This window comes from Elgaria multicarinata, chromosome 3 (genome assembly GCF_023053635.1).
Source record: "Elgaria multicarinata webbii isolate HBS135686 ecotype San Diego chromosome 3, rElgMul1.1.pri, whole genome shotgun sequence".
Taxonomy (NCBI): Eukaryota; Metazoa; Chordata; class Lepidosauria; order Squamata; family Anguidae; genus Elgaria; species Elgaria multicarinata.
Window position 1 is genome coordinate 115,240,134 of NC_086173.1, and position 12,649 is coordinate 115,252,782.

A 12,649-nucleotide genomic window follows, 5' to 3' on the forward strand; every position below is an offset into this window, starting at 1 on the left:
GAGGACTCAGTTGCGGCGCGGTCTTCCTGTTTGAGTCCTTGGGCTCAGCTGAAACAGCTGCGGGACCACGAACGGATGCAGGTAAGACCCCCCTCCAGCAGCAGGACCCGGTAAATCCCCTCCCTCCTCCCCCTTACCTGCGTCCGTCTGCAGTCCCGCGGTTGCTTCAACTGAGCCCGAGGAGTCAAACAGGAAGACCTGGTCTTCCTTTTCAAGTCCTCGGGCTCAGTTGAAGCAGCCGCAGAACCGCGGACGGATGCAGGTAAGACCCCCCTTCCCCTTATGTAGCTCTGCCGTTGCTGCACGGGCGGCGGCAGGGCCAGGTAAACCCCCCCTCCCTACTCCCCCTTACTTGCGTCCATCCGTGGTCCCGCAGCTGCTTCAACTGAGCCCGAGGACTCAGTTGCGGCGTGGTCTTCCTGTTTGAGTCCTCGGGCTCAGCTGAAGCAGCCATGGGACCACGGACGGATGCAGGTAAGACCCCCCTCCAGCAGCAGGGCCAGGTAACCCCCCATCCCTCCTCCCACTTACTTGCATCCGTCCGCAGTCCCACAGCTGCTTCAGCTGAGCCCGAGGACTCAAACAAGAAGACCAGGGGGCCTTGTCTTCCTGTTTGAGTCCTCGGGCTCAGTTGAAGCAGCCGCGGGACTGCGGACGGATGCAGGTAAGACCCCCCCCTCCCCCTTACCTGGCTCTGCCGCCGTTGCCGCATGGGTGGCGGCAGCGGCAGGGCCAGGTAAACCCCCTCCCCCTTACCTGCGTCCGTCCCATCCCGTCACCAGCACTTTGTTCATACAGTGGCCAACCAGCTGTCGACCAGGGGCCACAGTGCAACAGCACCCTCCCACCTATGTTTCACAGCAACTAGTGTATAAACACTAGGGCTGTGCTCCGCTTCTCCTCGGACCGGAGAAACAGAAGCTGATTGGGGTGCTTCGCCTCCCCTTAAGGCGGAGGCGAAGAGGATCGGTGGAGCAGCGGAGCGTTGTGGAGCAAATCAAGGTGAAGGTGGAGCCTTCACCTCAATCCGGAGCTCTGCAAAAAAGGTAAGGGGGGTTTACTTGGCCCTGCCACTGCCGCTGCCGCTCGTGGGGCAACAGCGGCAGAGCCAGGTCAGGGGGGAGGGGGGGTCTTACCTGGTCCGTTGCGGCCCGTCGCCAGCTTCACTATAGCCCGCAGCTCAACCCGGAAGTGTAGGCCGCAAGCGGGGCCTACAGTTCCGGGTTGAGCTGCGGGCTCTAGTGAAGCCGGCGACAGGCCGCAACGGACCAGGTAAGACCCCCCTCCCCGACCTGGCTCTGTCGCCCCACGGGCAGCGGCGGCAGTGGCAGGGCCAAGTAAACCCCCCTTACCTTTTTTGCAGAGCTCCAGATCGAGGTGAAGGCTCCACCTTCACCTCGATCTGCTCCACGACGCTCCGCTGCTCAACCGATCCTCTTCGCCTCCGCCTTAAGGGGAGGCGAAGCACCCCGATCCGCTTCTGCTTCTCCGGTCCGAGGAGAAGCGGAGCATAGCCCTAGTGTTTATACACCAGTTGCTGTGAAACATAGGTGGGAGGGTGCTGTTGCACTGTGGCCCCTCGTCGACAGTTGGTTGGCCACCGTGTGAACAAAGTGCTGAATTAGATGGACCCTTGGTCAGATCCAGAATAGCTCTTCTTATATTCCTATGACATCAAAGAGGAAGCAAACCTAGTCTCCCTCAGCAGGGAGTTCCAAAGTTTGGGAGCACCCATTAAGGAGGCCCTTTCTGACATTCCCACCAAACATGCTAGTGCTGGGATTAAGTGAAGGGCATCACTGGAAGATCTGAAAAGATGGGCAGGCTTATATAGGAGAATGCACTGTTTCAGACAACCCAATTCCAAGCAGTATAGGGCTTTACAGGTCATAACCAGCACTTTAAATTGTAACTGAAAGACTGCTCTTAAAACCCAGGCAGTCATGTGGGAGAAGCTAGGAGACTGCTGCTGACATGATAGCACTCTTCAAATACTTAAAAGGTTGTCACACAGAGGAGGGCCAGGATCTCTTCTCGATCCTCCCAGAGTGCAGGACACGGAATAACGGGCTCAAGTTAAAGGAAGCCAGATTCCAGCTGGACATCAGGGAAAACTTCCTGACTGTTAGAGCAGTAAGACAATGGAATCAGTTACCTAGGGAGGTTGTGGGCTCTCCCACACTAGAGGCCTTCAAGAGGCAGCTGGACAAGCATCTGTCAGGGATGGTTTAGGGTGGATTCCTGCATTGAGCAGGGGCTTGGACTCGATGGCCTTGTAGGCCCCTTCCAACTCTGCTATTCTATGATTCTATGATTCTATGAAATGCTTCTGCTGCTGACAAATGCTTCTGCCTGGACAAGAAACCTCCTACATGGATCCTTGATTTGCATATACGTACCCATGCACTGCCCCCTGGGCGCCAGTGGTACTGATGTAGAGAAAACGGCTGTACAAAATAAAAAAAATATTATTTTCCTGAAAATAGCTATTCAACATTTTAGGGGAAATGTTGCTCTCTTATACACAGGGCTCATGCTATAGTATTATTTACATATTATATTCAACAGGAAATTCATCATACTCTTTCAAAACTAGTTGAATCATATCCCAACAAAATTTTAACATAATTCTTTGATAACATGTTACAGTTTATGAGCAGTTCACATTCACAATGCTTGAAGCCCATGGTGACTTCCTATTTTATCATATTTTGAGAAAAAGTATTTTTCACCATTAGAAACTGAGATTCTCTGTGGGATCTCTTCAGCTTCGCCCGGCGATTCTGAAACCAGATCTAAAATTTAAAGAAAACAGACACATGTAATAATATAGTACCACACTGAGGTGAGACTTTTGGAAAATGAGGCTTATATGGATCACCAGTGGAGGCTGGTGGCTCTGATGCCAGTAGGGCAGTGAATCCACTGGGTTTCAGTCAGAACTCTAAAGGCCCACTGACATCAGAGCCACCAGACTCCACTGTGTACAATCATATACTCAGGATAATTCTACTATAGGAACATAGAAAGTTGCCTTATACCGAGACAAACCATTGGTCCATCTAGCTCAGTGGTTCCCAAAGTGGGCGGTACTGCCCTCTTGGGGGTGGTGGGATTGCATAGGGGGTGCATTAAGAGGCAAGGGGGCGGCAGGGGGGCGCTCGAGGTTGTCTTTTCCGTACCAGGAGTTTTGGTTATAGAAGGAAATTTCTGATCACTGTCCTGCACTATGGAGAGCGGTTGAGAAGCTCCTTATAGTGCAGGGTAGGGAGCACTGGGCATGAGTTTGTGGAACCAAGGGGGCGATTACCTTCCCAAACTTTTTCAGGTAACCTCCCCCTTGGTTCCACAAACTCATGCCCAGTGCCCCCTACCCTGCACTATAAAAATAATTATTCAGAATAGCAGTTTTCAACGACCCACTAAAGAAGATAATAATAATAAAATTCAAAACAGTAACAATTAATTGAATATTTATCCAAAATCCAATTACATTTTTTAGTTTATTCAATTAAACATAATTGATGAACTTGATCCAGTGATATCATCTTTTAAAAGTCTGATAGTCATTTAGCAAGAATACTAGATAACCCATTTAGTAACTAGGGTAGAGTACCTCACTATTCTGTAAATTCTTAATGTGATGGATGGGCTTGATGAAGTGATACCAGTTTCCCAATGTCTGGTTTAAAGTCACTGAACACGAGTCTTAAATCACCACATTTAGTAATCTGGAGTAAATTCCTTTGCTTGGAGAGAAGTAGGCAGACCACACTAAAACCACATTCCACCAAATATGATGTTGGAAATGCAACCAGGAACTTCTCAACCACTCTCCACAGTGCAGGATAGCAAGTCACCGTTAAAAGGACTCTTCTTAAATGGTATTAATACATGTGTGGATTCTTCCCCTATATGGCTTGGGGCCAAACTACCTTCTCCCATAAACCCTGGGTTTTAAGACCTTTTGGAGAGGAGTTTCTCAGAAAAGACCACCTCGCCCCCTTGCCTCTTAGTGCCCCCCTGCCACCCCCTTGCCTCTTAACGCCCCCCTATGCAATCCCACCGCCCCCAAGGGGGTGGTACCGCCCACTTTGGGAACCACTAATCTAGCTCAATATTGTCTTCTTCCAACTGGCAGCAGCTCTTACGGTTTGAGGCAGGAATCTTTCCCAGCTGTACTAGGAGATGCCAGGGACTAAACCTGGGACCTTCTACATACAATTCATGAGCTCTAACACTGAGCTACAACCTACCCCATCTGAATGCAAAATTAAAATCTATGTTTTGTAGGTAAAGATGAGATTCAAAAACAGAAAAGAACAAGACAGTTGTTCATGTGTAAAAATGGCTGAATTTGGTGGCTGGATTCAAAAGCTCAAATTGTGTTTTCACTAATTTATTTATTTATTTATTACATTTTTATACCGCCCAATAGCCGAAGCTCTCTGGGCGGTTCACAAAAATTAAAACCACAAAAAACATCCAACAGGTTAAAAACACAATTTCGAAATACAGTATAAAAAGCGCAACCAGGATAAAACCACCCAGCAAAGTTGATTATAAGATTAAAATACAGAGTTAAAACAGTAAAATTTAAATTTAAGTTAAAATTAAGTGTTAAAATACTGAGTAAATAAAAAGGTCTTCAGCTGGTCTATCCAGACTTCTGGAGACAGATCCTAAAAACTCTTGACTCTAGACACGTGATCATCCTCTCAAGTAGAAAAAAAATACAGTGCACCTCTGGGAAGAGATTATAACAAGAGTAAAGTATGTATTGGAACAGTCTTTAATACATGTCCTAAACTATTTACCTGTTTCTTGGGAGTTAACATATGGTTAGCGCAAATGGGTTTTCTGAGCCCTTAACAGCCAAACGACTGATATTATAACTTTGGAAGGATAAATCTTTACCTCCCATAATGCAATGGACCGAGGACTTAACAATGCTATTAACATTTGAATAGGTGGAATGTAGGCGCCACTTGAGAATGGATAAATATATGGATATTTGATTTGCTTTTCTTGAAACTTGCACTGTTACCCAACTTTTTTTTAAAAAAAAATGTACTTGAGGGAATATTGATATTTCTAAGCACGTGATTTCTTGTCTTTTTTTGTTTTTGTTTTTCACAATTTGTTTTTTGCTTTACATTCACAATAAAAAAGGAAGTGAGGGAGTAGAGAAAAAGACCTGAGAAGGTGCACTACTAAATCTTTAACATTAAGAGTGATCCCGAAGGGAAGGGGGGCACTAGTATTATGTTGATTGTTTATGGATAACAAGTAGTTAACATTTATATATTCAAGTAATTGTTATGTATTTGGTTGTATTTGTTTTAGTTTGTATGTTATGTTAAGTGATATTATTTGAAATAAAAAAAAATTAATTAGGGGAAAAAAAAGAAAGAACATTAAGTGCTAATGCGCAATTAAAACAAAGGGGAAGCTCATCATTAGCACCTGAAGCAGGGAGGTCTTGCAAATAGTGAATATTCTGGACTAGATGCAAAACAAGTAAAAATCAGATTGGGTCATAAAAAGAATACCTATATGTACACTGAATGAAGTAAGACATTTTTGTTGTTGTTCATTCCTTCAGTCGCTTCCGACCCTTCGTGACTTCATGGACCAGCCCACGCCAGAGCTTTCTGTCGGCCGTTGCCACCCCTATCTCCCCCAAGGTCAAGTCTGTCACCACATAAGTTCGATTAATTTGAGCGGTTAATTAAACAAACAAAAAGTTCCTTGAAACTGGTTTAAAGCATTCCAAATGGAGTTTTATATTCAAAGTTGACTAGTATTTTCAGCTTGTTAAATTTCCTTGTAGATATGGTAACTCCTATTTTAATTTATTCATCCCACTTAAACAGAAGTTTGAAAAATGTATAGTCCAACCATCTTCACTGTGTTCAATGGGGCTTACTCCCCAATAAGTTTGCTTGGGATCGCAGCCTTCATTTTTGCTAATATAAATGCCAGATAAAAGTTATAACTTGAACTGGATTAGCTGCAATTCTACATAAGAGTAAATCTCCTTGAATTCTGTGTGAGTTACTTCTAAGTAAATGTGAATAGGATCATGCTTTTGGTCACTTAAATCCTGACAATACACTTGCTTTCTGGAAGGCAAAACAAATGCAGTTGTTTCACAATAAGTTGGCATGTGGAGTCAAGGAATGAGGAAGGAGAAAAATGGGAGTTTTCTGAGTTTCCTCTTATATTTATTTATTTATTACATTTTTATACAGCCCAATAGCCAAAGCTCTCTGGGCGGTTCACAAAAATTAAAACCACAATAAAACAACCAACAGGTTAAAAGCACAATTACAAAATACAGTATAAAAAGCACAACCAGGATAAAACCACGCAGCAAAATTGATATAAGATTAAAATACAGAGTTAAAACAGTAAAATTTAAATTTAAGTTAAAATTAAGTGTTAAAATAAACACTCCAGAGGCAACCACATATCTAACCACATTAGTAAAGGTCAGGATCTTGGCAGAACATTATTATTTCCATTCACTGTGATTCCTGTTGAGCTGACATCATACTTGCAAACACACAAATATTTAAAGAATCATTTTTTTAAAAAGTTACCTGGATCCTGTCTTCATCTAAATCTAATTTTTTAGCAAGTTCTTCTCTAACATCAATGCCAGGATAGGAGTTCAGCCTGAAAACATTTTCCAGTAGTTCAATCTAAGGAGAATAAACCAGAAATACTATTACTTATTTATTTCCACTGCTCCAAAAATAAAAACAAACTGAATTCGTTCAAGTAAAGTTGAACCCTCTGATAAAACTCTGGGTCAGATTCCTATCGTACATATACTGGTTCAACAGAAATAATTAAGTTATTTTGGACAAACAACTATGCAGGTTACGTATAACATTCAGATCCTTTTATTCAGCAAATGTACAATTATAAAGACTTTAGTGAAACAGGCACTTCTAGATTCTTACTAATAAATGCCCTCTTACTAAACAATATGCAAAGCAAAACATCCATTCTTTGCTGTATGAATAGGTTAAATGTCCTAAATCCCTACCTGGCTTCGAGTGAATGCAGTCCTTGGCCTCCTACCTCTATACCAACTCAATTCCCTTTTGTGAGAAATCTTTTCATTGATTGCAAAATAGTTTTCGCATTTCAGAACTTTTTCTTCCGCCTCTGGGTAGTTCCTTGCATTAAACAAAGGGACTGCAGAGGAAATAGCAGGAATACGCAGGCAGGGGGTGCCATCCTTTCCTGGAAAATCACAAATACAAAAGCGTTTTAATATGGTAACTCGTGAGAAGTTGGGTGATATCGCTTGCAATCTAAGAGAGACAAAACCAAACTGCTATTTTCATTACTTATTTGATAGACGCACGCTGTTTGTAATATAAAGCACTCAACACAGGGTAAAAGGGGGAGGAAAGTTAAGAATTTACAGAACTGAAGCATCTGTCTTACCCAGATCATTGTATTTATCCACCCACGGCCTGTGAGGCTTTGCGGCTGGAGTGCCATCTTTTTTCCGCTCTAACCCCAAGATGCTTTCAATGGAAAAGGAACACGCGGTGTTTTTGTGTTCCCCAAGCCTGGATTTGTTCTGATGATTATGAGAAGTTGCATTATCAGAACAAAGTGATCTGCCTGCCATTCTCGCTTCATCCATCTAGGTACCAAACGCACCATATTCAGGTCTTTCCTTCAAGGGCTTCCTTATAGCTTTTGTTGACAAGGAGGCTGGATTTGCTACGTCATTAATTAAAATCTTTTATTAGAAAGTTTTAGCATGTCAATGAAGATTCCCCCTACCATGAAGCAGGAGAAGTTAATTGTTTATTTGTTTGCAAGTAATTAGCAACTAATGGTGACACCAGGGGGGCCACCAAGAGGGACAAAAAGTCTTATCTCGTCTAAACAGAACATCAGACTTAACTTTCTCAAAAGAACCGGGGCACAAATGTAGCACTTCCCTTTTATTTGAAATCATTAATGTATAAAATCAGTTTTTTAAAAAAATATTAATACTCCAATGGACTCCACTTACCTAAACATAACAGCATCATAGGAAACCAGTCAAGTAATAAGTAATCTCATTTAAGTGAATTTTCTTCCAATGAAATTTTAAAAATAATCTCTTAATGCTATTAGAGTAATCCTGATGAAAAAGCTTTTGGGTTTGTTTGTTTTCACATTCATATGTAATAGTGAACATGGTCAAAAATGACAATGGAGTTTGGCATAAGGCACACTGCAGTGGGCTGGCAATATTGTCAGAGCTCTGTTAATTGTCTTCCAAGTGCTTGGATTACAGGAACAGTTGAACCAAGTAGTTTAAAAAGGTAAAAATTTATGGAACTGTGTAAAAGCCGGAACGGAACAGAACAGGCTGGAACGACCCCATTATATTAAAAAACCATACCAAAAACAGTGGCATTTATTTATTTATTTTATTTATTTAAGGATTTTTATGTCGCCATTCAGCCAAAAAAGGCTCTCACGGCGGCTTACAAAAGTATTTCTTGACAGTCCCTGCCCACAGGCTTACAATCTAAAAGACATGACACAAAAGGAAAGGGGATTGGGAGGGAGGAGGAGGAGGGGGGAAAGGAAAGGAAATTCAGGCACTACAATCTTAGTTGCAAAGTTCAGCAGTTACAGTTGGTGGCAGGAGGGAGGGGGCTCTCAGCTGGAGCTGGACCCAGGCACGGTGGAGAGGTGCCTGGCTGCTGCATCCTCCCTCACTGGTGGCCTCTGCAGAGACAGTTGGTGGCAGGAGGGAGGGGGCTCTGAGCTGGAGCTGGACCCAGGCACGGTGGAGAGGTGCCTGGCTGCTGCATCCTCCCTCACTGGTGGCCTCTGCAGAGACAGTTGGTGGCAGGAGGGAGGGGGCTCTGAGCTGGAGCTGGACCCAGGCACGGTGGAGAGGTGCCTGGCTGCTGCATCCTCCCTCACTGGTGGCCTCTGCAGAGACAGTTGGTGGCAGGAGGGAGGGGGCTCTGAGCTGGAGCTGGACCCAGGCACGGTGGAGAGGTGCCTGGCTGCTGCTTCCTCCCTCACTGGTGGCCTCTGCAGAGACAGTTGGTGGCAGGAGGGAGGGGGCTCTGAGCTGGAGCTGGACCCAGGCACGGTGGAGAGGTGCCTGGCTGCTGCTTCCTCCCTCACTGGTGGCCTCTGCAGAGACAGTTGGTGGCAGGAGGGAGGGGGCTCTCAGCTGGAGCTGGACCCAGGCACGGTGGAGAGGTGCCTGGCTGCTGCATCCTCCCTCACTGGTGGCCTCTGCAGAGACAGTTGGTAGCAGGAGGGAGGGGGCTCTGAGCTGGAGCTGGACCCAGGTACGGTGGAGAGGTGTCTGGCTGCTGCTTCCTCCCTCACTGGTGGCCTCTGCAGAGACGGATAGGCATGTGTTAGCAACACTTGGGAACAATAATTTAGGACTAAAACCATTGCAATATTATATCACTATTAACCCCAGAACTCCCAAAACAACATCCGGAACAGAATGGGATAGCCGGAACGGCCACTTCTGAATGAGCGATATCAACCAAACTCACTAGTTATGCATAACTCCATGGCAAGGATGCAAGGAGCCACAAAAAGTGCAAAGAAACTGGGTTCCGATACCCATTCCGCACATAGTGCATATTGCGCAAAATGAGCCGGAACAGCAGCTTCCGAGTGAGGTATGTTAACCAAACTCACCAGACACACATTACTAGGTGAGCCCGATATAATAAGCTCCAAAAATTGCCCCCAAACCACATTCAGATACCCGTTCCGGGCAAAAGAGCGTATTGCGCAAAACGGGCCGTAACGGCAGCTTCCCGATGAGATAAGTCAACCAAACTCACCAGACGCATATGACAAGGTGGAATATAGAAAGCTCCAAAAGTTGCCCCGAAACCACGTTCCGATACTCGTTCCGGGCAAAAGTCTGTATTGCGCAAAATGGGCCGTAACGACAGCTTCCCAATGAGTTAAGTCAACCAAACTCACCAGACGCACATAACTAGGTGGGACAGATGTAGAAACCTCCAAAAGTTGCCCCGAAACCACGTTCCAATACCCGTTCCGGGCAAATGTCCCTATTGCGCAAAATGGGCCATAACAGCAGCTTCCCAATGTGGTAACTCAACCAAACTCACCAGACGCATATGACAAGGTGGGACAAACATAGAAAGATCCAAAAGTTGCCCCAAAACCACGTTCCGATACCTTTTGGTGAGTGTTATATGTGTTTGGTGAGTTTGGTTGACTTACCTCATTTGGAAGCTGCCGTTACGACCCATTTTGCGCAATACGGACTTTTGCTCGGAATGTGGTTTCGGGGCAACTTTTGGAGCTTTCTATATCTGTCCCACCTAGTAATGTACGTCTGGTGAGTTTGGTTGACTTAACCCATTGGGAATCTGCCGTTACAGCCCATTTTGCAGAATACGGACTTTTGCCCGGAACGGGTACTGGAACGTGGTTTCGGGGCAACTTTTGGAGCTTTTTACATCTGTCCCACCTAGTTATGTGCGGCTGGTGAGTTTGGTTGACTTAACCCATTGGGTAGCTGTCGTTACGGCCCATTTTGCGCAATACGTACTTTTGCCCGGAATGGGGATCGGAATGTGGTTTCAGGCAACTTTTAGAGCTTTCTATATTTGTTCCACCTTGTTATATGTGTCTGGTGAGTTTGGTTGATTTACCTCACTTGGAAGCTGCCGTTACAGCCCATTTTGAGCAATACAGACTTTTGCTCGGAATGTGGTTTCGGGGCAACTTCTGGAGCTTTCTGTATTTGTCCCACCTTGTCATATGTGTCTAGTGAGTTTGGTTGACTTACCTCACTTGGAAGCTGCCATTACGGCCCATTTTGCACAATCCAGACTTTTGCCCGGAATGGGTATCTGAACGTGGTTTCAGGGCAACTTTTGGAGCTTTCTATATTTGTTCAACCTAGTAATGTGCATCTGGTGAGTTTGTTTGACTTACCTCATTGGGAAGCTGCCGTTACGGCCCATTTTGCGCAATACAGACTTTTGCCCGGAACATGTATTGGAACGTGGTTTCGGGGCAACTTTTGGAGGTTTTTACATCTGTCCCACCTAGTTATGTGCATCTGGTGAGTTTGGTTGACTTACCTCACTTGGAAGCCATCGTTACGGCCCATTTTGCACAATTCGGACTTTTTGCCCGGAACGGGTATCGGAACGTGGTTTCGGGGCAACTTTTGGAGCTTTTTATATTTTCCCCACCTTGTCATATGCGTCTGGTGAGTTTGGTTGACTTACCTCACTTGGAAGCTGCTGTTACGGCCCGTTTTGCACAACACAGACTTTTGCCCGGAACGGGTGTCTGAACGTGGTTTCGGGGCAACTTTTGGAGCTTTCTATATTTGTCCCACCTTGTCATATGTGTTTGGTGAGTTTGGTTGACTCACCTCACTTGGAAGCTACCGTTACAGCCCGTTTTGCGCAATACAGGCTTTTGCCCGGAACAGGTATCGGAACGTGGTTTCGGGGCAACTTTTGGAGCTTACTATATTCGGCCCACCTAGTAATGGGCGTCTGGTGAGTTTGGTTGACTTACCTCGTTGGGAAGCTGCCGTTACAGCCCATTTTGCACAATATGGGCTTTTGCCCGGAACGGGTATCGGAACGTGGTTTGGGGGCAACTTTTGGAGCTTTTTACATCTGTCCCACCTAGTTATGTGCATCTGGTGAGTTTGGTTGACTTACCTCACTTGGAAGCTGCTGTCCTGGCCCGTTTTGCGCAATATGCACTATGCGCGGAACGGGTATCGGAACGCAGTTTCTTTGCACTTTTTGTGGCTTCTTGCATCCCTGCCATGGAGTTATGCATAACTGGTGAGTTTTGTTGATATCGCTCATTCAGAAGTGGCCGTTCCAGCTATCCCATTCTGTTCCGGATGTTGTTTTGGGAGTTCTGGGTTTAATAGTGATATAATATTGCAATGGTTTTAGTCCTAAATTACTGTTCCCAAGTGTTGCTAACACATGCCACTGTTTTTGGTATGGTTTTTTAATATAATGGGGTCGTTCCAGCCTGTTCTGTTCCGTTCTGGCTTTTACACCTTCCCAAAATTTATTTCCTTCTTCCTCCACCCCCGCCCACCTTCCTTGTATTATTTTGATGCCACTTTATCGAAACGTAGCATATGCTGGTATTCTCAGAGGCATCCACCAAACGCTTGTACAAAAACTTTGAAGAACAATCCCATGGAACTCAAAAGGAAAAGATCCTTCCCTTTCAAGAAAGCAGGATCGTACCCTGTGTTACTGATGCTTAAAGAGATGATGTTCACCTTTTCATCATAATCCAATGTGGTGTATGACGTATTTCTTAAAACAACTGGAATGCATGTCTATTATAAAATGCTAGTTTGTACAACCCCCTCTCTTTTAATTTTTATTTAATTTTTATTATTTAACAACAACACATAATAAATCATATACATACATAACATTCCTCTTATTTCTTAGCTATACATTCTACTTCTTAACTAACTCACATTACCGTATTTCTTCGATTGTAAGCCGCCATCAATTGTAAGACGCACACTAATTTCAGTACCACCAACAGAAAAAAACCACCCAAGACACACCCGCAATTCTAAGACGGACCCCATTTTTAGAGATGT

At 44.8% G+C, this 12,649-nt stretch overlaps 1 protein-coding gene across 1 annotated transcript; it reads right to left on the minus strand.

Annotated features, from left to right (window-relative positions):
- Positions 1-2,696: 2,696 nt before the first annotated feature.
- HESX1 (HESX homeobox 1) lies at positions 2,697-7,654 on the minus strand. Its single transcript, XM_063123389.1, has 4 exons — positions 7,465-7,654; positions 7,058-7,257; positions 6,606-6,707; positions 2,697-2,795 (listed from the first exon to the last, which is right to left on the minus strand). The coding sequence occupies exons 1-4, from the start codon at positions 7,652-7,654 to the stop codon at positions 2,697-2,699; spliced, it is 591 nt and encodes a 196-aa protein (XP_062979459.1).
- Positions 7,655-12,649: the final 4,995 nt, after the last annotated feature.

Coding starts and splice junctions, on each gene's coding strand:
- HESX1 (XM_063123389.1), bottom strand. CDS start 7,654: ATGGCAGGCAGATCACTTTGTTCTGATAATGCAACTTCTCATAATCAT. Junction 6,708..7,057: donor CTGCATTCACTCGAAGCCAG/GTAGGGATTTAG, acceptor TATTCTCCTTAG/ATTGAACTACTGGAAAATGT. Junction 2,796..6,605: donor TAGATGAAGACAGGATCCAG/GTAACTTTTTAA, acceptor TTTAAATTTTAG/ATCTGGTTTCAGAATCGCCG.